General features: G+C 37.7%; 1 protein-coding gene across 6 annotated transcripts in view; it reads left to right on the top strand.

Moving 5' to 3' along the window:
• Positions 1–25,260, top strand: part of LOC117417366 (rho guanine nucleotide exchange factor 4-like) — a 230,484-nt gene that overhangs the window by 113,125 nt on the left and 92,099 nt on the right. The window contains exon 1 of one of the 6 annotated variants that reach the window (XM_059034595.1): positions 16,205–16,398. The exons of the other annotated variants lie outside the window; for them this stretch is intronic. Coding sequence (XP_058890578.1) covers positions 16,252–16,398 — 147 coding nt within the window. The 5' untranslated portion in view covers positions 16,205–16,251. Of the gene's footprint in view, positions 1–16,204; positions 16,399–25,260 lie in introns of those variants that run through there. 6 annotated transcript variants of the gene reach the window in all.

The following is a 25,260-nucleotide window of genomic DNA, read 5'->3' as shown; positions in this document are numbered from 1 at the left end:
TTTCATGGCACACATTGGGCCCATTGATAAAAGTGGAGCAATGTTTGAATGCCACAGGATATCTGAACATCATTGCCAATCAGGTGCATCCCTTCATGGCAGCAGTGTATCCATCTGCTAATGGATTTTTTCAGCAGGATAATGCACCATGCCACAAGGCTAGGATTGTCCAAGAATGGTTCCACGAACATGACAGTGAATTCAGCTTACTGCAGTGGCCTGCCCAGTCACCAGATCTCAATTCCAATTGAGCATCTGTGGGATGAGATGGAACAAGCTATTTGGAGTAGAGATCCACTACCAGCCAACTTGACACAACTGTGGGAAACATTGGAGTCAACATGGGCCAGCATCCCTGTGGAACGCTTTCAACACATTGTAGAGTCCATGCCCCGATGAATTGAGGGCAAAAGGGGGTGCAACTCAATATTAGGAAGGTGTTGCTAATGTTTTGTAGACTCAGTGTATATATATATATATATATATATATATATATATATATATATATATATATATATACAGTACTGTGCAAAAGTTTTAGGCAGGTGTGAAAAAATGCTGTAAAGTAAGAATGCTTTCAAAAATAGACATGTTAATAGTTTATATTTATCAATTAACACCCTTTGCCTTCAAAACAGCATCAATTCTTCTAGGTACACTTGCACACAGTTTTTGAAGGAACTCGGCAGGTAGGTTGGCCCAAACATCTTGGAGAACTAACCACAGTTCTTCTGTGGATTTAGGCAGCCTCAGTTGCTTCTCTCTCTTCATGTTATCCCAGACAGACTCAATGAGGTTGAGATCAGGGCTCTGTGGGGGCCATACCATCACTTCCAGGACTCCTTGTTCTTCTTTACGCTGAAGATAGTTCTTAATGACTTTCGCTGTATGTTTGGGGTCGTTGTCATGCTGCAGAATAAATTTGGGGCCAATCAGATGCCTCCCTGATGGTATTGCATGATGGATAAGTATCTGCCTGTACTTCTCAGCATTGAGGAGACCATTAATTCTGACCAAATCCCCAACTCCATTTGCAGAAATGCAGCCCCAAACTTGCAGGGAACCTCCACCATGCTTCACTGTTGCCTGCAGACACTCATTCGTGTACCGCTCTCCAGCCCTTCAGCGAACAAACTGCCTTCTGCTACAGCCAAATATTTCAAATTTTGACTCATCAGTCCAGAGCACCTGCTGCCATTTTTCTGCACCCCAGTTCCTGTGTTTTCGTGCATAGTTGAGTCGCTTGGCCTTGTTTCCACGTCGGAGGTATGGCTTTTTGGCCGCAAGTCTTCCATGAAGGCCACTTCTGACCAGACTTCTCTGGACAGTAGATGTGTGTACCAGGGTCCCACTGTTTTCTGCCAATTCTGAGCTGATGGCACTGCTGGACATCTTCCGATTGCGAAGGGAAGTAAGCATGATGTGTCTTTCATCTGCTGCAGTAAGTTTCCTTGGCCGACCACTGCGTCTACGGTCCTCAACGTTGCCCGTTTCTTTGTGCTTCTTCAAAAGAGCTTGGACAGCACATCTGGAAACCCTCTGCCTTGAAATTTCTGCCTGGGAGAGACCTTGCTGATGCAGTATAACTACCTTGTGTCTTGTTGCTGTGCTCAGTCTTGCCATGGTGTATGACCTTTGACAGTAAACTGTCTTCAGCAACCTCACCTTGTTAGCTGAGTTTGGCTGTTCCTCACCCAGTTTTATTCCTCCTACTCAGCTGTTTCTGTTTCAGTTTCATATAATCTATTAACATGTCTATTTTTGAAAGAATTCTTACTTTACAGCATTTTTTCACACCTGCCTAAAACTTTTGCACAGTACTGTGTATATATATATATATATATATATATATATATATATATATATATATATATATATATATATATATATATATATATATATACAGGTCCGGCAAATTTAAGGGGGTGGCAAAAACGGTACATAATTACATTTTCTACTTCACATTTATTTAATTCTAAAATGTTCAACACCTTAGATCACTGTTTCTTGTTCTGCAAACCTTATTGCTGATGTTACGGAACTATATCATGAGCAGTGGTGTAGTCCGAAATCTGGAAGTACGGGAACACTGGGGTGGCGGGGTGATCATGCCGGTGCGGTGTCAAGCGAAATCGGGTCTCTCCTGGGAACAGGCTCGTGGCTGTTGAGCCCATTGCTAAGCAAAGGACGCATTGAAGTTCCTTCCGTATTCAAATGGGGTGGGGCATTATTGGGTTTCATTCGCCCCTGGTTGTGTGCCATTTAAGCATTTTCATAACACGTCGGTAAAGATTCTTCAATTCTTTAAAGTTAATTCTTAAGAACACAATACGATACTGTACAAATAAGGTACAATGAAAATACGATGTGTTTGAAGTAACCTGTGTATCCTGTATCAATTGTTATTTATATCTCTAAGCTCATCCATGGTGATAGAATTCACTGATCATAAATATTGTCATTGTAGATGTCACTACCATTTGTAAGCAGAGTGATGATTGTATATTTAATAATTTGTTTATATATATATATATAATATATAAAGGGCTTCTGATTTTCGGTTTTAACCAATAAAACCCGATAAAACACTTAAATTAAATCGGTGGATAGCCAATAAACACCGGAAAACACCGGAAAAACTGTGGAAATTGTTAATCTGTTCACGTTTACTTTACCTTTTTCCCCCCAAAAAATAAAACCTACTACAAAAATAATAATAAATACATTTCCAAGGGCTGCTGGGCAATGTCCCGCCTTCCTGACTTCCTCATTGATTCGTTCTGAATACTTTAAACCCGCCCCAACTACTGAGTGACAGCACATTCCTACATTTCTATTGGAGACTCCGCTTGCAAGATTTAAAACAAGATTACAATCAGGATGGAGGCTTGCTAGCAGGATTTAAAGCTGTGTTACAGTTTACATATGGAGGATTTAAACAGAATTGTGGCGAATATATATATATATATATATATATATATATATATATATATATATATATATATATATATATATATATATATATATTAATGTCATGAAAAAGTATTTGCCCCCTGTCTGATTTTCTGCATTTTTCACATTGTATTTGGTCAGATTTTTTTGTGGGTTGTAGTAGTATATAGATGGAGTCTGAGAGAAAAAATGACACAAAAGTTTGGTGCTTCTTTCATTTGTTTGGTGTGCAAGGTAATCAAACATGCAATCTTCAGGTGTGAAAAAGTTATTGCCCCCCCTAGTTAACTCAACCCAATTAAAGGGATAATTAGGGTCTGCTGTTTGAGTACTTTGGTTAACAACCAGGCCTGATTTGGGCCAGCCCTGCCCAATATAAATCTGACTAACTTTGGCCCTTACCATCAGAGTGAAGTTGTCAGCACACAGGTTCTAGAGGGACATCATGCCACGAACAAAAGAAATTCCTGAAGACCTCCGGAAAAAAGTTGTTTATGCCTATCAGTCTGGAAAGGGTTACAAAGCCATTTCTAAGGCTCTGGGGTTCCACCGAACCAGTCAGAGCCATATTGTCCAGATGGAGAAAGTTTGGGACAGTAGTGAATCTTCCCAGGAGTGGCTGTCCTCCCAAAATCTCTCCAAGAGCCAGGCGTAAAATCGTCCAGTAAGTCACAAAGAACCCTAGAACAACATCCAGGGATCTGCAGGCCTCTCTCGTCTCGGCTAAGGTCAGTGTTCATGACTCCACCATCAGAAAGACACTGGGCAAAAATGGGATTCATGGCAGAGTAGCAAGGCGGAAACCATTGCTCACTAAGAAGAACATGAATGCTCGTCTCAAGTTTGCCAAAAAGCACCTGGATGATCCTCAAGAGTTCTGGAACAATATTCTATGGACAGATGAGTCAAAAGTGGAACATTTTTTGGCCGACATGGGCCCCGTTATGTCTTGCAAAAACCAAACTGCATTCCACAGTAAGAACCTCATACCAACAGTCAAGCATGGTGGTGGTAGTGTCATGGTTTGGGGACGCTTTGCTGCATCAGGACCTGGATGCCTTGCTATCATTGAAGGAACCATGAATTCTGCTCTGCATCAGAGAATTCTACAGGAGAATGTCAGGCCATCCGTCCGTGAGCTGAAGCTGACGCGCAGCTGGGTAATGCAGCAAGACAATGATCCGAAACACACAAGCAAGTCTACATCAGAATGGTTGAAGAACAAGAAATTTAAAGTTTTGGAATGGCCTAGTCAAAGTCCAGACCTAAACCCCATTGAGATGTTGTGGCAGGACCTGAAATGAGCAGTTCATGCTCGAAAACCCACAAATGTCACTGAGTTGAAGCAGTTCTGCATGGAGGAGTGGGCCAAAATTCCTCCACACCGCTGTAAGAGACTAATCAAACTGTTGTAGACTTTTGTGCTTTGTTGCTTTATCTGAGACATGTTCTTGAGATCATAAGGGGGGGGAAAAAAATTAATCGGTGTGCAGAAATATATGTTTTTTTTAACTTTACAACCGTCAGATGTGCAAGATGTTGTTGAACAATATGCTTTAGTAAATTAAATTACGTTATTGTAATGTGCCAATACAAGTTGAACCATTTGAACTGTTGTGTTTTATTAAAATATTTTTTTTAACTATTTCGTAGCCTATTTGATATGTGTTACACACACAGTGCATTTAAATCAATGTGGGTTTTATTTCACAGGGAAATTCAGGTCACTCATCACGGTAATTTTTTCCTCATAGCTCTCAGATCAGGTGACACAGGTTGAAACGTCATTAAAGAAAATAGAGGATTAGGCAAAGATGCAGCTCTCCTTTCTTGTAAAGGTAAAGTAAACGGTTCTATATTTTGACGTTTCTGTTGTGGGGGGAGGAGGCTAGCGGTAAATTGTGTAAGTTTCAAACTGAAATCTTACTCAGGGATATATTTCCATTCAGTAATGAAAATACTATTAACTAAAAGGCTCAAAACTATAAATTGTGCGCATCCCTTGTTAGTAGCTGCCAGGCTGTTTTTCATTCAACAGTTTCCTTCAGTTTTTCTTGACAGTTTTTGTAGATTCGGTATTCAGTTTGGTATTCAGCCGAATCCCAAAAACTTGGATTCGGTGCATCCCTAATTAATAAGGATATTAGCTACGTCCTTTGATCTCAAGCTTAATTTGAGTGGGTTTGGATTATAAGAGTAGCCAAAGATTGGTAAAGATATACCTTTGTTACTCCCACTACAGCATTATATTAAAATCCCTGCACATGTGCATTTCGTATACAGCCCTGTTAATGGCTGTGTTGTATTTATCTGCAGCCAGGCTCAGAGCTCCAGTGCCACTCATTGGGGTCACAGCCTGGGTTCTTGGGTATTGAGAGTGACTCGCAAAGTATTTGGAGCAGCTGCGGAAGCAGCTGAAACTGGCCTGTCGCTGGCACTGCAACCCTCAGCTGTCCCCCACTTCATGGTACATCCCATACCTGCTGTCTCATCCCTTCATCCAGAACGGAAAATGATGGCTTGAAGGTCAATGTAAAAGTATTGTGCTGTTTGGAATTTGCATAATAAGAGCTGATACTTGTCTAAACAATAACAAACATTATTTTTAGACAAGGCAAAACAAACGAAACACTCACGATATATTTCCAAATACTGGTCCTTCCGGGTCGTTCCGTAACCATAACTGAAGGAACAGATTACGTCGCTTCGCCACCTATTTATACCGTCACTCCCTTGGTAAACGATTGCAGCTGCTCCTCCAATCCGTGGTTGCCGCATCATTTCCCTTCCGGGTCGATGAGTTAATATACCGAAGCTCCGCCCCTTTTCTAAATGACCGACTTCCTTTTAACCCTAGGAACGAAGTGTCAGGTCAAACAGTCCAGGGTACTCTGTTCCCGTTACTTAGCGCCCTCACAGGTCGGGAGGGAGATTTACCACCAAGAATCGTTATCTTCCTGTCACAGTTTTGTTTTGTCTTCAAGGTTGTTTTCTCATGTATCTAGGCTGCTACACAGTCTGGGTTTGCAGACACATACTGTATAAGCAGGTGTTTGGACACAGGGGCTAGAATCTCAGATTGCCATTAACAACCTGTTCTGTAATGAAAAAGCACCACTTACAAAAAAATAAAGAGAATTAATAAAATGTCTCTTGTTAAAGTGGGTTCCACTGTACTGCAGTAGAAAGTTGATCGTAAGCCAGTTTCTTTAACCTGGAAGGACACACAATTGTAAATATGGCCTCGTTTTACTCACACAGCTATCCTAAATCACGCCTCAGCCTCGGGCTCTTGTTGTAAAGCAGTGCCGAGCTTGAGTTCCCATTAAAGCGGTCTCCCTAAAGAGTTCACCCCCATCCCTCTGTTTCCTAGCAGCAGCAGAGGGGTTACCCAAGGTCACCCTCAAAAAGATGTGGGAAAGTATTGCAAGCCCTGAAGACAGATTTTCATTGTACCAAATTAGTCCTGTTTTTAATTGCATTTCTTATTTTGGAGTGGATTGCAGATCATATAAATGTTAACATGTTAGAGGAATTGAAGATACGTAATGGAAACTGTAAGTTTTGAAGTACAGATAAAGGAAATGTTTGCACTGAATGGAAGCCACTCAAGTGGCAAAGCGGCATTGCTATTCTACAACATGAAGCTGGCTTATGCTGAAAGAAAGTTTACTGCATAGTTCATGTGCATTCCATCTCTCTTGTGTAGAAAGAGATACAGGGTCATTTCAGAATAGCTGCTTTAAAGGTAGACTAAATAGGATGTACAACATTGTATAATTCTCTCAACCACATACAATTTGTGTTATTTAGTTTCATTTTGTTGTCTTTATGTGTTTCTTCACATCCTTATTGGAAGTTATTTTAAAAAAGTGTGGACTCAGCAAGGTTCGTGACAATAAGCCCCCAGTGAAGACCGTTGCCAAATGCCTCTACTGAGCCCCCTAAAGAAAAAAATATTGCATTTCTCTTTTCTAAACAACACCAGACTCAATGAATCTTTTTATTGTGATTAATTCAACCAACACATCACAACAAATTGATCACAGAAGCTGGCATAGATTTTGAAGGTGAGACTGATAAACAAATGGCAAATCATGACTGCTTTAGATTAAAGAAAATGCAATTGCTCTGCCTTTTTCACAGGAAATATGTTATACTTGCACTTCCTGGGTCATTTCACCTCATCAGTGTCTTCTGGGTCATATTTTGGTACTGGCTGAAAGCATCAGTCAATAGGGGATGCACCTGATTGGTTGATATTGACAGGAAATTGATTTTAATTTAAGTGTTGACTTCTCATGCTTAGATTTGATTTTATGACATTTCAAATTGTAGTCAATTAACTTGAATGGATCTTGAACCCCCACCACCAAACAAAAAGCAATGCTTAGTCTAATGTCCAAGGCTGGAATGCTTTCATATAATATTTAGTGATTCTCAAGGTTAGAGATGTGATAAGACTATATGCACCCTTGGAAACAGGTTTGTTTTAGGCTGTGTGGAGACGTGTATAAAAGACCAGGTTTCATCCACTTTAAAAAAAAAACAATACTCTTTTTAACAGGATAAAATTTTACCATACCAAAAAGAAAAGAATAATCAAGCATGTGTGCTATCATCCTGATCCCTTTATCTGCACGAGAAACACCAATAAACTCACACAATCCCTACATCCTTTTGTCTCTCACACAGCTTTTATACTATGACTAATCAGCCCAACTAGTTCCTCCCTAACGAGTAACTGGTGCTGTCTGTGCAAACCTACCAATTAGCCAAAGAAGTATTCTAAATACCTAATCTTTGTGATTTTAGCATGGAACCTTAACCTTCTCATGCCAGGACTCCTGCACCAGGCCCCCAGGCTTATTAAGCCAATTAAGCCCCAAAAGCATCCAGAGAGACACAGGGAAAAGCAACAGAAATGAGCATTAATGTAATTACTCCTACAAATATTATGTACCCGTGTCCCAGGAAAAAAGTAGATCAGGAAAAAAGTTGATCAAGCTCTAGAATTTAAAGGGGAGGTCCCATTGTTTCTAATGTAAACGAGCCTAGGCTAGGAAATATGTAGATCGAGCCAGGAAATAAGTAGATTGGATATATTAATGAACAATAAATATTTTTAAATTAATGTTGCAAGTATAATTTATATCAATTAGTTGATTGGATTTATTCAGCAGTATGCTGCTAGATAAGATGATGTGAATATCGCTTTAGATTTATATTAGCCTAAAAAAAATGCATAATTTAAAATGACTTTTGTACGTATAATTTACATTAACATGTAGATCGGATGTATTCGACAGTATTACGCTAGATAAGGGAATGTGAATATCGCTGTAATATATACTAGCAGCAAATAAATAATTTAAAATGAATTGTATGTTGTAAGTATAATTTATAAACTATAGGACAAAATGCATGAACACCATTAGATGTAGAAAACAAAAATGCCACAGCTAATACATTTGTACCTACACCTTTAAATTTGTGTAATTTAACTACGACCTTTCAACTCTGGTAGTTTTATTTTTACATGCAGGCAATTGCATACGCCTGTAATGTAGGAAGTAGCGTTAAAAGTTAATCATGGTGATGTTAAAATGTGTATTATCTTAACTTGTTAACTCAAGAAGAACATAAAGTACTCGAAGTAAAACCTGCATTTATTTCACGGTAAGAAATAAACACATAAAAACATCTCTTTATAATCATACGTGAAGCACGATTGCGAAAAAAAAAGAAGTAAACCTACGACACGATACTAATGCGAAATCTTTCTTTTTAATAAGGTTGTTATCCATACATTAATAATTGCAATTTACTTTTTTAATGAGTAGAATTAAATCTTATATTTCTGTCGGCATAGGGCTACTACATAATCAACCTAAAGTGTTTTTCAAAGAAATCCTTCCAGATGGATTATGCTGTAACGCTGGCGGAGTATCAAGTTATTACAAATTGCGCCTTTTTTTAGGCGGGTATACGAATATGAATGTGTTTTAAAATGCACTGTACAGTGTAATGTAAAGCAGATGTGGCGTCAAATGCATTTGTATTTAAATGTAATCTTCTGAACTATTTGCATTTGACTATTCTAAATACATATTTCCATTTGTATTTAAAGCTTCAAATTACTTCAAATGCATTTAAATAATTTTCAATAATATTAATGTTAATAGTTTTTCAGTATTGCTGATAAAAGTTGATTAAGTTTTCCATGCAAATTGAAGTACTTTTGAGAACTTAATGTTTATCAAATGCAACAATCACCCTAATGTAGATATACACATATATAGTGTCTCTCTTCCTCATTATATATGTCTTTTTTTATATATATCTCTATTTCATTATAAATTCCTCTAGTGCAACAACCATGTAAGACATAACGAGCAATCATATCTACCATGGCATACGTTTTTCATTTCTGTACTATTTGTCCTATCAAGAGGATTTGACAGGGTCCTTTTTTTTCTTATCTCTTAGTAATACTATATATTACTGCAAGGAATACAATTGTCACGTTTACGAAGAATATGGCATTTATGTTAATGTACTGTGTGCAAACACATGAGATTTTTGAGTACACGACACAATTCCTTTCTAAAAAAAAACTTTTGTCTGGCTATTTGTGTTTAATTTTCCTCACCCTATCCCAATTTAAAAACCACAATCGTAAACCTATAACCTTTTTTAAATAAACATAAGACATGCAGACAAATCAAGGTCCTGATTACTATTCATTTTTTTAACTGGCGGTTTTGCCGCGTCTAAACTGTAGTACAGATACAGCTACTAATATTAAAATGTAAAAATACGACCTTGTCATAATATGATGGATGCAGCATGTCATCAGATTATATTACTGAAACATTTTAATTTTGATTAAAGATTGACAACATTTTGACGTCTAAAATCATTTAATATATAAATAAATCTCCGCGATCACACATAAACTACATCTGATTGACAACGATGTTATAGAAACATAAAAAGACAGAGGTTTAAAACAGTTTACCATAGAAACAGTCGTCGATCACACATTTTAAAGTTCATACGAAAAGACAGTGGCACGAACACGCACTAATAATACAGTCTAGTAAATAAAACGGCCAGATAAAAATAAAAAGCCATGCAGTGAACCTCCCCTTTAATCAAACTGTAGCCCCGCCTTACTTTTGTCTGTTTTTGCCTTACTGCGCTTGCGCGATCAACTTTTTTCCTGGTCAACTTATTTCCTACGATACCGGTATATGGACCAAGTCAGAGGACAGGCTCCTTTACCCTGTCACAAACCTTTTTAGTAAGTTTAAGATATGGATTTTAAACTAATATGAACATAGTTTGGGCTATGAATTTTTACATGTTTTTGAATTATAACTAGGCTTGCTACTGTTCTATTTTTTTTTTTTTTGCCAAATCGACGATTAATATTGACGTTTATTTTTGAAAGAATTTACCGTTTTTTTTCTAGCAGAGCATGGGTGAAATCGTCCTTTATACTTAAAAAAAGGACTTTTTATGCCGTTGAGAAACATCTCATTTAGAGAAACCCCTTTATCATATTCGACATGCGACAAAACCATGGTTACCAACATTCTAAATGAAATAACTTTTGGTCACAGCAGAGCTATACCTTGTAGATATAGATCCTACACAAATTAAAAAAAAATGTCTCAAATAAACCGTAGAAAAAGCAGCATATCAAGTGTATTACACAGACCTTTATAGCATACATTTACAAGTAAAAATAATATGCACAGAACAAAACATTAGAGAGTTGAACAGAACTAACTTGCACTTATTCCGAGCTCCGCCCCTCTCCTTAAGCACAGCTGGAATCACTGGAGCCAGAGGCAAGGCAGACTGGTCCGCTTCGTCCTGCCGTGGAGACTTCTGCCGTCGATTAGGGTATTGTGCACAATACTCATTAACTGTTTTCCTCTTGCGCCCCATTTTCAAATCAAACTAGTATCTGTCACTGTATATACCTATAATAGCAAACGCTTACCTACACCTTAACCAGCTAATTTAAAAGTAGGAGCTTTCAATGGCAGGCTATAACTGGCAAATGAAAGTGCACAGTCTGTCTGATGATTGACAGTCATTTAAACGAATGAGAGCATTCTAGCGCTGCTTCAGCCAACGAGATCTGTCAGGACAGGATGAAATGACTGACAGTGAAACTACACTAGCCTATTAAGGAACCACTGATTTGACTGACAACGACCCCTAGCCATTCAGAGCGGAACGGAGACGGGACAGACAGCAAGTATAAAAACAACACAAACTAGAGATGATTTCTTAAATTATTATTTTTGGTAAGAAAAAAAAGTAGCGAGTGGTTTTACCGACGTTTGTCATATATAAATTTATTTCAGTCAAAAAGCAAAGCATTTCTGAAGAATGCTAAAAATATTATTTTTTCAAAAGGAAAATCTCGATTTGGTGCAGAAAAAAACTTGTGCTGTATGTTTTCCTTTTTGAATGTACATTAGACTCCAGTACAAACCCAGCTAGTCTGAATTTACCTAAAATCATATTGAAATGCATGCTGATTGTAGCTGCAGAAACTAAACTTCAATAACGTCATTTTTTGATGCCTGTGTGAAACGTTATCAACAGTCTACTGAAATGTCATTATTTTGATCCCTTAACTGGAGTGTTTTATATATTCTTTTTATGTACAATATATTGTTTTTACATGTGCATGTTATATACTAAAATATACAGTAGTCCCTCCATACACACTTCTTTCTAATCATATTCCATTGCTGTGCATTAGAAAAGCCTGTTACTTGCATCTGCCCTGGTATACAGTGTTTACTATATGGCCCTATACATCCCTTCGATTTTAGTCCCCACAATAGGACAGCTCTCCAATTGACTGATGTTTTTCTCATTTGGGTTACATATTGAATACTAATCCCAGCTGTCATCTGGAAAGACTTGTTACAGGACAACTTAATGGTAGCAACCAATGTTGAAGTAGAACATTGATTACAAAGCAGAAATGTCAGATAGTCATTTTATGGAACAATTACTTATCTGGCCACTGGATAACAGTATCCATAAAGTTGTGTGTAGTTCCCTGAAGGGGAAAGAACAGTTAGTGTCTTGTAGTGTTTTCAAGTACCCTACGTTTACCATAAGGGTATTCAATGGAAAATATAGCACACAAGTTATGCCTAGTTTTGGCTTTGAAAACATAAACCAATTAGCTGTGTATGAAAAGGGAGATTAGTTAGTCATATAAAATAGCTCTAATTCCATATGTATTGTGAGAATCATGATCTGATCTGCTTTAAACAGATCAGCTATTGTGCTGCCTGGTGCCTTTCCCAGCACTCCGCATGAAAAGAGACTTTATTTGTGTCTGACTCAGATCTTTTTTTCATTCAAATCTGTGTGCAGCATAACAAATTAAGGTTGGTGAATGGAACCATAACGTTGACCTTTGCCGGGATTCCTCAATATAAATAATATATTGTAGTGTCGTTTAACCTTTCCCCTCAGAGGAATGTGTCATTCTTCTCTGCACAGGGTGGTTTTCCAGAATTGTAGGATGCAGATGTGTAGGCATTGCAACATTGTTTGCCATGATCCCTTCATGGATTTATGAGATCAGTGGCATGAGATCAGTGGGTGTTGCTGTAAGCGATTTTGCCAACTAACGTGGAATGATGATTAAGCAGTAGTGTAGATACACTCAGAAATATAGATAACGCCATGGTATACTGTAATGCTGGTCTGTTATGACAGTATTACCATGTGACTTCGACACCACCTTAGCCTTGAGTTTAAGGTAGGGCACACCTTACAATGCATCAATCTTGCGATTCAGATCAATCAAGGTTGAGTTATGGTTTTGTGCGTCATTAACATGTTGAAAGACACATCTCCAGTGGTATGGCAATGCATTCTGGAAATTCACAGAATGGCCATAAAGTGTTCCACCATGGGTAAAAATACCAGCAAATACAGTTATACAATGCCACAACATTTTTTTTTTATGTTTTATACTGTCAGCTAAAACAAAAAATCACGTTTATTTTTTATAGTCAACCTTTAGGAGTTTCTAGTGACACAAGCACATTTTAGCCGCATGTGCGACCAAATTAGTCAGACAGTAGAGCCCTGTTGTTATGTTATTTTGTTTCCGATCCTGAGAATAGTCACCGCAGTTATTATTATTGAGGTGTACTTGCAGCTCACTGTGTGTTATTGTTTTCTGTAAAGCATTGATATCCTGTCAGTTAAGAAAAGGCTTAATGCAAAAGCTTGTTTTAATGTTGTCTTTATTACGCCGGCCAGAGACCCACGATTACAACTGTATTGTCATATTTTCTAAATTCTTTAAATTCTCAAATTAATAAATCAAAACCCGGATAGTAAAAAGAGAGGGTAGCATCAGGTAATATAAAATCCAGGTTTTCGGGTACCCGTGCCGACCTCAAGTATCTATCTATCTATCTATCTATCTATCTATCTATCTATCTATCTATTGATCTATCTATCTATCTGCATAGATAGATAGATATAGATATTAAATCAGTTATACACATACATGTGTTAATCAAAACACAATAGGGACTAACTTAAAAGGCTAGTGGTAGAACATCCAAGGTAAAATAAAAAACTAAAACAACCCATGGTCCAGGAAGCTAAACAGCATATGAATTATATGAATAAACACATAAACAGAATTATTAAACAAGTAATCCATACATTTCTTTATTTTATTTTTCTATAACAAATTGCTGTGCTGTCAGTTTGCTGAGCACACTGCTACAGTTTTGTACTTTTAAAAAATGTGAATACAAAATAGCAAAACCACTGTAGTGTATCTTGACAGCAACAGAGCAATCTGGTTGTAAAGGTTGTAATGGTGTATAATGTATTATAATTTAACAGGCTTTGTTTCAAGAACTTAGCCATGCAGGTTGTAGTGACTTTGTAGGGTTGATAACCCCCCCTAAGATACATATCCGACACTAAGACACTGGGACACTAGTAGTTACCCTGTGCTGTTGAACCAAGAGCAGGCTTTGACAAGAGAGTTTATGAGTGAACAACTAAGCTAGTTAGATCCAGCTTTTCTCTGCAGGAGTTAATTCGTTAGGGGCGTTTGAGGACTTATTACAGACTAGTTGTCTACTTATAATTTTACCTCAAGGTAGCAGTGCTGGTTAACACTGCAGCCCAATAATGCACAACATTCGCTTTAGAAAGTTAAAAATCGCAGTGCTGCTACACTGTATGTATTGTGCTTTAAAGCTGGTGCTAAACAAGTCATAATCTCTTTGAAAGAGGTGTCCAGTCTGGTTAGTGTTGGCTCACCATTCTGCCTGAAAGACTTCAGGTACACTTAAGAAAAATGCTGTCTTCTGATCCATCAGTTCAGTTGTTTTGCTTCATAAAGTCGAATGTAACCTGCTGAATAATGTTACGCTACCATACTGAATTACATACTGCTTTGTAGTTTTCCATATACTTAACGAAAATGTTTTTATTTTTTTATTTTTTATTATGTCTCAATCTTAAAATTCTAGGTGATGCAAAACTTTTGGCCATAGCTGTATATGTAGAAAAAGAATTGTATTGACCAAAATGCAGAGAAAACAGACCGTTAATATAAAAGAATGGGCTTATGATAATGTACAGTATTTTGCCTCTTGTCCACTGGGCTTAGTGAGATGATCGGCGATAGATATTTTCATGGCATTCAGAGACCCCCATGTAGTCTGCGGGCAGTTGTAAAGGCTGAGAAATGGCAAGTGCAGGGAGGTTGATTCTAGTATAATAGTCTGACAGCAGTAAGAGTGACATAGCACTGGTGCTGTCCCTCCACATGAACTATACTTAACAAGCATCATTTAGATTCCTTTTGTCCAAGTACAGCACATATACTGTACCATATGTGACTGTCCAAACATCTATTTGGTCTGTGATCCTACTCTATTCTATTCTTGTCTAGACCCTGCTGACAAAATAATTCATCTGTTCAAAATGAAATGAAATCATGAGAACAGACTAAGGTGGCACTTTGGACTGTTTGGGTGCTTGTTGTGTGTTTTCACTGATCTGACCAACTCATCCCAAAGTCCTTGGACTTGAAAGGGTGATTTATATTTAAAATCAATGAAGAATAGGAGAATTTCAAGCGAGATTCATGTTGAAAAGAAATCGCCTATTGATGTATGAAAACACTGAACTTGATATTTTAGAATATTTGATAATGTAGAGGACACTGTATAGTGTTGTATACTTTAATACAATGTATCTGTCCGTCAGTGATTTGCTAAATTGTACTGCTGAAACATGATGCCAGTGACCTCCTAGTTTTCATGAACCCCAACCCCCCCTGTTAAAAGGAATCAGATTTCCCTCTTTGTGCTCTGAGTCACCAAAGAAAAAAAATCAGTTTGAGGCAAGCATGCTGCTCTTTATTTTGCTAAACTGTGGATGTAAAAGATGGAGAAAGGAAGGATTTATCATTTTTGACTTGAGCCAAAAATCTTTGGAAAGCATTAATCACAGGTAGGAAAAGTGTTTGATTTTAAACATAAAATAAAATAATAGTACATTAATTATTAATATAATACAATCTACTGATTATTTTCTCATTAAAGTAGATTAATAATGTTTGATTTCAGTGTACATGGTGATAATTGTATTTTAAAATGTGCTAAAAGAGATTTGTTACATTTATTATAATTCGAATGAAGGATATCAAATGTATTAATTGATTACAGCAGTTTAATAGTTTAACTTTTTTATGCTGTGAATGCACAGAATTAACTTCATCCAATATAATACTGATACTTTTGTTTTGTTTTGTTACACACTTAAAATTAGATAATGGCTGCTGGGAGACAGCACATTCCCAGGTGGGAACATCATCCCACGGATCAGGTCAAATGTACCTTGAACATGATGGGAAAGGGCTGACATTTCAAAGGCGTGCTCTCTCTCTCACAAGCCTGACAGAATACATGTTGTTTATCATATAAATACCCACCAAATGCGGTTTAACTTTAAAATGTAACTAGACATTGTAAAAAGTAAGTGATACTGTTGCTGCTTTCCTTTTGCTGATAAAGATTTGTGGGTGGATCTGCGCTATGTAGAGGAAATGTCAAGTAGCGTACAACCCACACAGAATGATTCAATTCACCCTATAAGGGGGCTAACTGCTTGTTCACTGGCACGGACTGTCAGATGGTCTTGCAGAGCATCTGTTTCTAGAACATGGAGATTCTAGAAAGATCATGGATTTTTATATAACATTACTTCATGGAATATTCACATGTTGTATCACCTAAATGTGTACTATTAGATGATACTGTATCTTGTAAAGCAGAGTATTTGGATATGGCATTATGGACAGAACATTTCTTCTTGATCCCCAGAGCTATCTGTTCAGAAGAATACTGGAACATGGTAAATGTGATTTTAATACATTTTTTATGCTTTAGGGTATTTGCGAACATAATCACACCTAACAACCTGGTCTTATACTTACATTTATTGCACAACAGAATGAGTGTTTGTAAACCATAAAAAAGGTACGAATGTTTATAGTTTGTTGACTTTGCTGACTTTGTCTCCTCTGGTAGACAGTTTAGGGAAATGAGGAATCTGGTCTCTTTGCTTGTGTCTCCTATCTGTAGATGAGTTCAAACATGAACTAGTTTCTAATGCTTATTTCATTTGGGAACGTATGAAGGCATGATGATTGAATGCTAGCACATCCTCCAGGTTTCAGGCTTCTTTGGGCAGTGTGTGTAGTCCAGCGTGTGTACACCCCCATCCGCAGCTCCCACCCTCCCCAGCATTACATAAAACACACCTGGCTGTGTAAACAGAGTCCTTCTGTCTCAAGTGCTGACAGCCCCCTGCCTTAAACCCACAGCTTCAATAAGTATACGATTTCCTTTTCTTCAGTGTAGAACTAATTATACTCTAACTAATTATATATGTCAGTGTTATTATGAAAACATACAATTGTAAATGTACTTTGATCAAAAGCTTTCTGTCCTCTTATTGCTGCAGCAGAAAGACTTTACTGTACACCTGGACCCCTCTGCTTTTAAGATTTCTAATTGGAACAAGTAATGATTGAAACAGTCTGTATTTAAAATGAGCTTCTCTCATCTGGGTTACTTTACGTGGATTCAAAGTTTGATATCAACCTCTACTGATCTCTAATTGCAATTAAGGAGGTCTGTTTTGCAATCTGATTTGGTGTGACTCAAGAGTTGTAGACTAACACCTTTGCTATAGTTCGAATGCTAAATCTGCTTCTGAGATTTATTAAGATCTGGCTCTGTGTGTTCAGTGTGTGCTTTGGACATTCTTTATTGAGATGATCAGACTGTGGGGATATTTTGGTGGAATTTCTCAAACTTAAATTTTTTGCATGCTGTGAATATAGGTCATGGTAATCCATTGGCAGGTTACTGATAGCACTATTTTTGTATTTGGGTGAAAGACAAATAAGGTTTTCAAAATTGAAAAAAAATCCATGTTTAAAAAAACACCATAACTAACCTTGCATTGTTCTTTATAGGGTCTTACCTTTCTGAACATACGTTTGTCCACAGCAGATCTAATTCATTTTCACATTCTTTGCAGGATTGAGTTCATTCGTGGCCTAAAAATTCATATATAATGATGGTTGAGAAACAAAAAAAATGTAACTGTCAAATCACTTTTTTCCATTTTTGAAAGTCTTATATATGAGACTTGTGGTCTAACGGTAATCAGTTTTGCCATAGCTGATGCCTGTCAGCTGATTTTCTTAATCAAAAACTCTTTCTAACTAAAATAAAACGATTTGAATAGCTTTGTATTAGTCGATTTTCCGTAAGACTGTGATGTCACACCATGGGACGCTACACTTAAGTTTGAATGATAAGACAGTGATTTGTGATGTGGCTGCGCTCAGTGTTTTATTAAACTAATAAAGAAATAGTTTAAACAAACAAAAAACACTTCTACAAAACAAAAAGGCACATTGGCCAAACAAATAAACAATAACGCAAACAAGTATATTGGTATATAGCAATTGTGTTTCTCTTACTTCAAACTCACATCTCTCTCTTGTCTCACCTCTGACACTCTCCCCCTTCTGAGCCGAGAGTGAGTCCTTTTATATTCGTGGCTGGGGCTTTAATTACCTATTAATAAATTACCTTATTAAGGCTCCACTCACATTCCCACAAGAGTTTAGGGAAGGGGTTTTAACCCCATACCCACCTACTACACATTACAAGACCGGCTCTCTCGCCGGCCTCAAACAGTAAATAATAAAAGACGGACGGTGCTCGACCGACCGCACATAAACACAATAATGATTAGGACGGACGGCTTCGTCCTCCCGCATACAAATACAATAATAATAATAATAATAATAATAATAATAATAATAATAACAAATGAAAACATACATAAATAAATACCAAGGGGTGTGCACTTTGTCACATAAGAAATAAAAAAATATGAGAATACTCCTTTGGCTCTGGCTGTGTCTATGATTAACCTTCCATAATATACCTCTTAGTGCCAGCAAGGCCTCTCTTAGCAGGATCGTTACTGATCTTTGCTCGGTACTTTGCTGTTCTTTCTTTGCTAGGTGGCATCTGGAAGCAAATAGAATAAACAAAGGTTAAGAGATGTTAAAGACAAATCTATACATCATTATCAGTTGTGGTAGAACATTTCCAGCAAACATTAGCTCTATTTGAAAATTTGATACATTTATCACTTAAATCCTACAGCAATTCTTGGTAAATTATTTACACTGCCTTTATAGATTATACAAGGACATAGTACCTCTTATGAGGCTAAAAACCCATAGATGAAAAGTTTGTTTCCTATGGCATGACGACTAGGTCCTATGGAGTGACACTCACATATTTGTCACACCATAGGACAGTTTTGTTACACCATAGGACCTTTTCTATTTCTGATTCCAAACAGGCACATATAAAGCCATATATATCACCAACTACTACACACAACTCCTCGTCCAGGCCCTGGTACTCTCCCGCCTCCTTGCGTCCACCACCCGTCCGGTCCAGCTCATCCAGAACTCCGCTGCTCGCCTGGTGTTCTCTCTGCCTCGCTTCTCCCATGCTACTCCACTGCTCCGCTCACTCCACTGGCTCACAATCACTACTCGCATTTAGTTCAAGACTCTTGTACTCGCCTACAGATGCCTTGACCAGACTGCACCCAGCTACCTCCAGACCCTCATCTCTCCCTACACCCCCACCCGACCTCTCCACTCTGTCTGCACTAGAAGACCTCCTCTACGCTCCCCTGCCTCCAGAGCCCACTCCTTCTCCACCCTCACGCTGCAGTGGTGGAATGACCTTCCTACGGATGTCAGGACTGCCCAGTGCCTGACCACCTTCCGGCGCCTCCTCAAGACACACCTCTTCAGACAACAGAAAAACTCAACTCTCCCCTTCTGGTCAATATAGCTCTCTGCCTTTAATGCACTTTAACTTGTACTTATCTGCTCCCTGTTGTACTGTATTTAATCCTGCACTCAATCTGTAGTAATTTGTATTTCACTTGCACTCTAACCCTTATGTAACTATCAACACTGTTATCTGCTCTTGAACTACCCCGATATCAAACCATATTGTGTTTTGTATTTGCTCTTATTAGGACTGCAGTCATTGTATTTTGTATCTTGCTCTTAATTATACTATAATTCTTGATATGTATTTTTTGTATACAATTGTAAGTTGTCCTGGGTAAGGGCGTCAGCTAAGAAATAAATAATAATAAATAATAATAATATATCATCTCATGACTTCAATCTATTGACATTTATCTTCAATCTACTGACTTTTATTTGTTTTCAATGTAAGTGTGACAGGATTGGCAGAGGTTGAGACTCAGAGACAGTATAAAGTTCAAAAATAAGGTTTTTTAATAAACAAAAATACAAAATAAATAGGCACAAGGGCCAAACAAAAAGGTTTCAACAACACAAAACAATCAACACAAAACAAAACTTACAAAAATAAAGGTTTCCAGGCTGGGCGTTGCCTTCACTGGTTTCAAAACAAACAGAAAACACTATCTTCCTCTCCTTCTAGAACTCTCTCCCCCAAATGGGAGGCTGAGGCCTCCTTTTATGCCAGGTGGCTGGGTCCTTAATTGAATGATTAATTGACTGATTGCTCCCACCTGAAGCACTCAATCTGGGCAGGGAGGAGAATTTAACTCTTTCCCTGCCAGTATTTCTAAGGGCAGAGCCCTGCTCTGCCACAGTAAGATATAAGCGTTAATTTTTTTTCTGTGTCGTACTGAAGGACATACGAAATGTATATGTCATACAGGGAGGCATAGATGATAATTTAAAAGATATTTCTGAGACTAACTTACCTTGATGCACATGCAGGGGGTCCTCCAAAGGCCTGTTCACTTACTGATGCCAAAAATGAAGTGTTGTCGTCTTCAAAAATGCCTAAATTTCCTTGCAGATTCATCGTCGCACCATTGTACATTGAATTTGGTGACAACCTTTGTTTTTAGATAATACTTTCATAAATATGATTTTTTTTTTAACACTGTGTCTTATAGTAGCACAGGATATCCCTGTAGAATTAGTTTATGAACCTTAGTTCTGAATAAGATTAACTTATTCAGAATTTGTATTACTACACACCATTGGAGACAGTCACACCACAGGACATTTTGACTGTTTTAAGTGATAAAAGTCAAACATGAAATAATCCATCTTTACTAAAAATGAAGGTGTAAGTTAGTCCATAGTGAGTAGTTTTATGGAATGGATAATTACATTTTTCAACATTTCATTGAGTATCACTTATTTTGCTTTTGGTTTCTGGGTGTATATGTGTAAGAGAAATTATGTGAACAATTAATTTGACTTTCAGCTATGATCTGCCAAGCATTCCTAAAAGAAATTACAGGCACTTCTCCACTAAACAATGCTAAAAGCACATTGTACTCGTTAGACAGGGTTGTTAAGTCTTAATTACTGTGGTCTGTGTTGGCCACAGTTTTTGACGCTGTGCAATTGCAATGCCCCTTGAGTCAGTGATTAAATGTAAAAACACACCTAAATGTGAAATCACACTGTATCAAGTCTAGGTGTTGAGTTTCTGTTCTCTCTAAGTTTTTACTAGTAGCCTTAGAGGAGAACCTTCCTCTAGCACAGACTGATCCTATCACGTTGCTAAATATTCTCAAAAACATTTTACACCTCTCCTCTGAATTCATCACTTGTTTAAGGATAATCTATGCCACAGGCAACCAGAATTCAAACAGAACTTTAAAACAGTCAATCAGAACATAAGGTAAAAGTTATAAGAAATTTTCAGAGCCCATGCAGATGTGAAAACAGCATTGTGTACCATAGGGTAAAATTGACCATTGGAAAGCATTGGATCTCTACATAGTCACAGTGAAAACATTGAGAAAATCTGTGGTAATCTGTAGTAATAGCAGTACATGTCCCACAGGCTACAGTACATGTCCCACGTAAACTTGTTGGCTATTTCACCATTGGATTAGTTGTGTTGTGCTCTGAAATTGGGCTTTACTTTATAGTTTTTAAACCAGCCCTCATACATACTGGTAGAAATGTAAATATAGTCATCTTTATTTATCAGTACTGTTTTATTTATTATACAGTAGCTGTCAGCTTACAAAGAAAGTGCATTGCAAGAGTCAGAACTTAGACAGAGAGCGCAGGGGGTTGTGGGATAGTCGTGATATTAAAGGGAGTGTTCCTGCATAAAACACTGTCAATATTTTAAGACTGAATGTGCGGTACAGGATCTGTTCACAAAAGCACAAAAATGGCATTTAAATAACAACAGAGCTACATGGAGACACAGGCCAGTCTACTGTATAGATAACATCAGCAGCCTGCTTCGATTTACCGTGCAGCATAACACACCTTTCAAATGCACTCAGGCAGCTTAGTTATCTGATGAAGCGCAATCCAATAGGAAGAAATACACAAAGCAGTATGATGTCCTCAAATACTTGCCGGTGTTAGCCATGCCCTGACTTGACATTACAAGGTTCATGTTGAATTTTTGCAAAATGGTCTTTGGAACCTTATCTATGGCTCTTGTAATGGTAAAGTTAAACAAGTGTTTTAATAGCGTGTGTCAAAAAGAAAGGATTTTTAAACCACTTTCTGCTTTGGTTATTCAGCAGGCACATGTTGAACAGATTTTAAATAGTCAAAAACTGCCAACATGGATCTTACAAAATAGAATTATAGTTTGGGCTTATATAGATTTTAAAATAAGGCATGGTTTCTGTGGTCCAGAGGAATGGCATTCATTTGGTGAGGGGATGGTTCTGTCTCCATGCCCTTCTAATCCTTGGCCTTTGATACCACCTTAAAATGCACCACTGTCAGTTGTGCCCATCTCTCTCTCTCTCTCTCTCTCTCTCTCTCTCTCTCTCTGTCTCTCTCTCTCTCTCTCTCTCTCTCTTTCTCTCTCTCTCTCTCTCATATATATATATATATATATATATATATATATATATATATATTACGCTAAACTGTGTAAGAATATAACAATGAATACATTTTTTGTAAAATTGAATTTCATAGTGGGACACTGAAACTAATTACAAGTGGAGAGAAAAGATTGGTCCTGCTTCATATCTTTCCTTCTCTCATATCCTTAGTTTACAATTTGGAGTGAAATAGTGCGCATTATTAAAAGAGCCTGCAGATTCGGATGTGTGATCCTGTCGAGATTGAAAGATAAGAAATAAAAGATATCAAGCGCCATAGTGTTTCAAGACGCTTGGTTTTATTAGCTTGATAAAGATATTAACCCTGTCACCCTTTTCCACTGTGCTTCATTCACTCAAGGTAATTACCAACAATAAGAGTCATTCTGATCGAATGAGAACAGCTGCTCAGCCACAACTAAGGTTAAATAAGAAATGATGGAACAATCCATTCACATAACGTATTAGGTAACTGATAATCAGCCAATTGTCATATGCCTTTTCTTATCAAGGTATGCACGCAGACATGGCTATGAAACCTGGCCAGTGTCTTATCTGCAGATAGAAGAGCTACTGACAGATTTACTGAGACCACATATAATGATTGATAATAAAACCACATTTGTTCTGTATCTCATTAAAGGGGCTCTATTCTATTTTATCACACTATTATATACGTCTCTAGTTTTATTTGGACCTAGTTTCATCCAACTGTGGGAATACATTTAGTATTACCCTCTGATAAGGATGTGTGAATATTGTGCCTTTCACACCAGGCAAATGAAAGAGAGGCTTAAGTTGGTTTCCAGTTTTTTACATGGATCCTTCCCCCTCATAGTGGAGTTGTTAGGTGCTGGTTCGTCCAACATCATTGCCATCTTTACTGCTCCCAGATACAGTAGCTCACCATACATGTCTTTGGCCAGTATCACCGTAAACATGGTGGCCAGATTAATTTTGGCGTGGGATGTCATGGCTGCATGTTGGCTAGAATATATCCCTGTGTCTGTTATTGGGAAGTAGGAAGTACTCGTTTTTGTATTTGATTCATTCTAGCAGATTTCTAGATACTGTGGAGTACACACTTTTAATCAAAGCTGTTTACTTCTGAGTTTTTTTGAGCTGAAAACATACTAGTAATGTTAGGAAATTAGTAATTGAAACTTTAAGTGGGCTTCTGAGTCATTATAGTAACATTCTGTCATTTTGAAACACATTTTGAAGCATCATTTTTGTGAAAGAAGCATAAATAAATCACATTATACAGTGGAATTAAATATTTGAACTGGACGTCTATTCCATTCCATTCCCATCCATATACTATGCATTACCATAGTTTACCCTGGTTTGCCATATTTTTAAAATATGCTTTACCACACCTCACTATCCTTTACAATGCTTACTGCTGCTTTTAACATGCTTTCACTATGCTTTATTACACTTTGCTATGCTTTTACTATGGGAACTTTTATAAGGGTAACCCCATGTGAAGCGCCTTCAAAGGTATTCTTTTAATGACCTGCCTTACTATAAAATGAATCATTTTGTGCTTGTGCTTTTAGTCCTCAGATGTGAATCTGTATGGTACTAAACCAGGTAGACAAACATTTTAAAAAATCAGCCTTCATCAATCATATGATCCTTCTTCTGAATATAGAGTCATTGAAGAATCTTCACAGATGTTTTTGGAAGGCAGCCCTTGTTACAACCTCAGGAGAATTGCTTTGTAAGGCCTCATGCCAGGGATGCTCTGGTAACTTGCCAGCTGTTGATTTTGGCAAATGCGGTGGCTTTCTTAACCTCCCCTCAGGTTTTCCTCCCCTTGTTTGTCAGAAAGCCAAAGAAAGACAGCAGACACGGCTTGTGTGTCGGTGGTGGAATTGCAGTTCCCCCTGAATCTTTACTGAGAGCTTGGTGGAATTTCTAGGTGAATAGCTTCATAGTGTCTATTTTGGGCTGCACTTTTCAGGCAAGTCCTGTGTTACTGGTGTCTGTAAAGCTGGTTTAGTCTGTGCTGTAAAAGTTATTATCCAAACAGGAAAGATGTTCTTGGGGGGGAAAAAAACAAAAAAAAAACAAAGTTGTTCCTTCTGAAGAGCACAGATGCCAAGGTCAGGCTGTTACTAAGAGGGGGATTAGAAGGAGATTGTTTATAGCACCATTTCAATTAGCCAGTAGTGATACATACAGTTCCGTCATTATTGTGAGCCTCTACAGCCATGCTTGCTCTTCAATAAGTACTCTTGGACTGATATGGCTCTGGTTGATAGAGACAACCAAGCCTGTTTTGGACTGCTAAACCTAATTGAAATTTTTGGTAAAGCACTTGATAAAAGAAGATATTTCACATACTGCAGATGTAAATATCATCATTGTGATGCTACTGTGCAATGTGTCTCTTCATTACGTAGATATGTCTTGATGACATATTCTAACAGTACAGTCCTAAATGCCTGAGTTATTGAAAGTTAGGTCAAAGTAGCAAAACAGGATATAAGCAAACTATGCATATGTTGCACATGATATATACTGAAGCTACAGTACTGACTCAAAGGGCTTTACATGTCAGTTGTAATCTATCACTGACTTTTGGCAACACTGATCTCTGACCTACAATTCTGAATTATTAACTCTTACACTCCCACCACTGTTAGGAATGACAGCTGTTGAGCATTCTGTAAGATCATCACATAGCTGTCAGAGTTACAATGCAGTGCCCTGTGCGTCAGTTCTCTGTTGTCACAGATTGGCACCAAGCAAGGTCGATGGCAGTGGATA

This window comes from Acipenser ruthenus, chromosome 12 (assembly GCF_902713425.1).
Source record: "Acipenser ruthenus chromosome 12, fAciRut3.2 maternal haplotype, whole genome shotgun sequence".
Classification (NCBI taxonomy): domain Eukaryota; kingdom Metazoa; phylum Chordata; class Actinopteri; order Acipenseriformes; family Acipenseridae; genus Acipenser; species Acipenser ruthenus.
The sequence above is the reverse complement of the archived record's forward strand: the minus strand, read 5'-3'. Positions and strand labels throughout refer to the sequence as shown.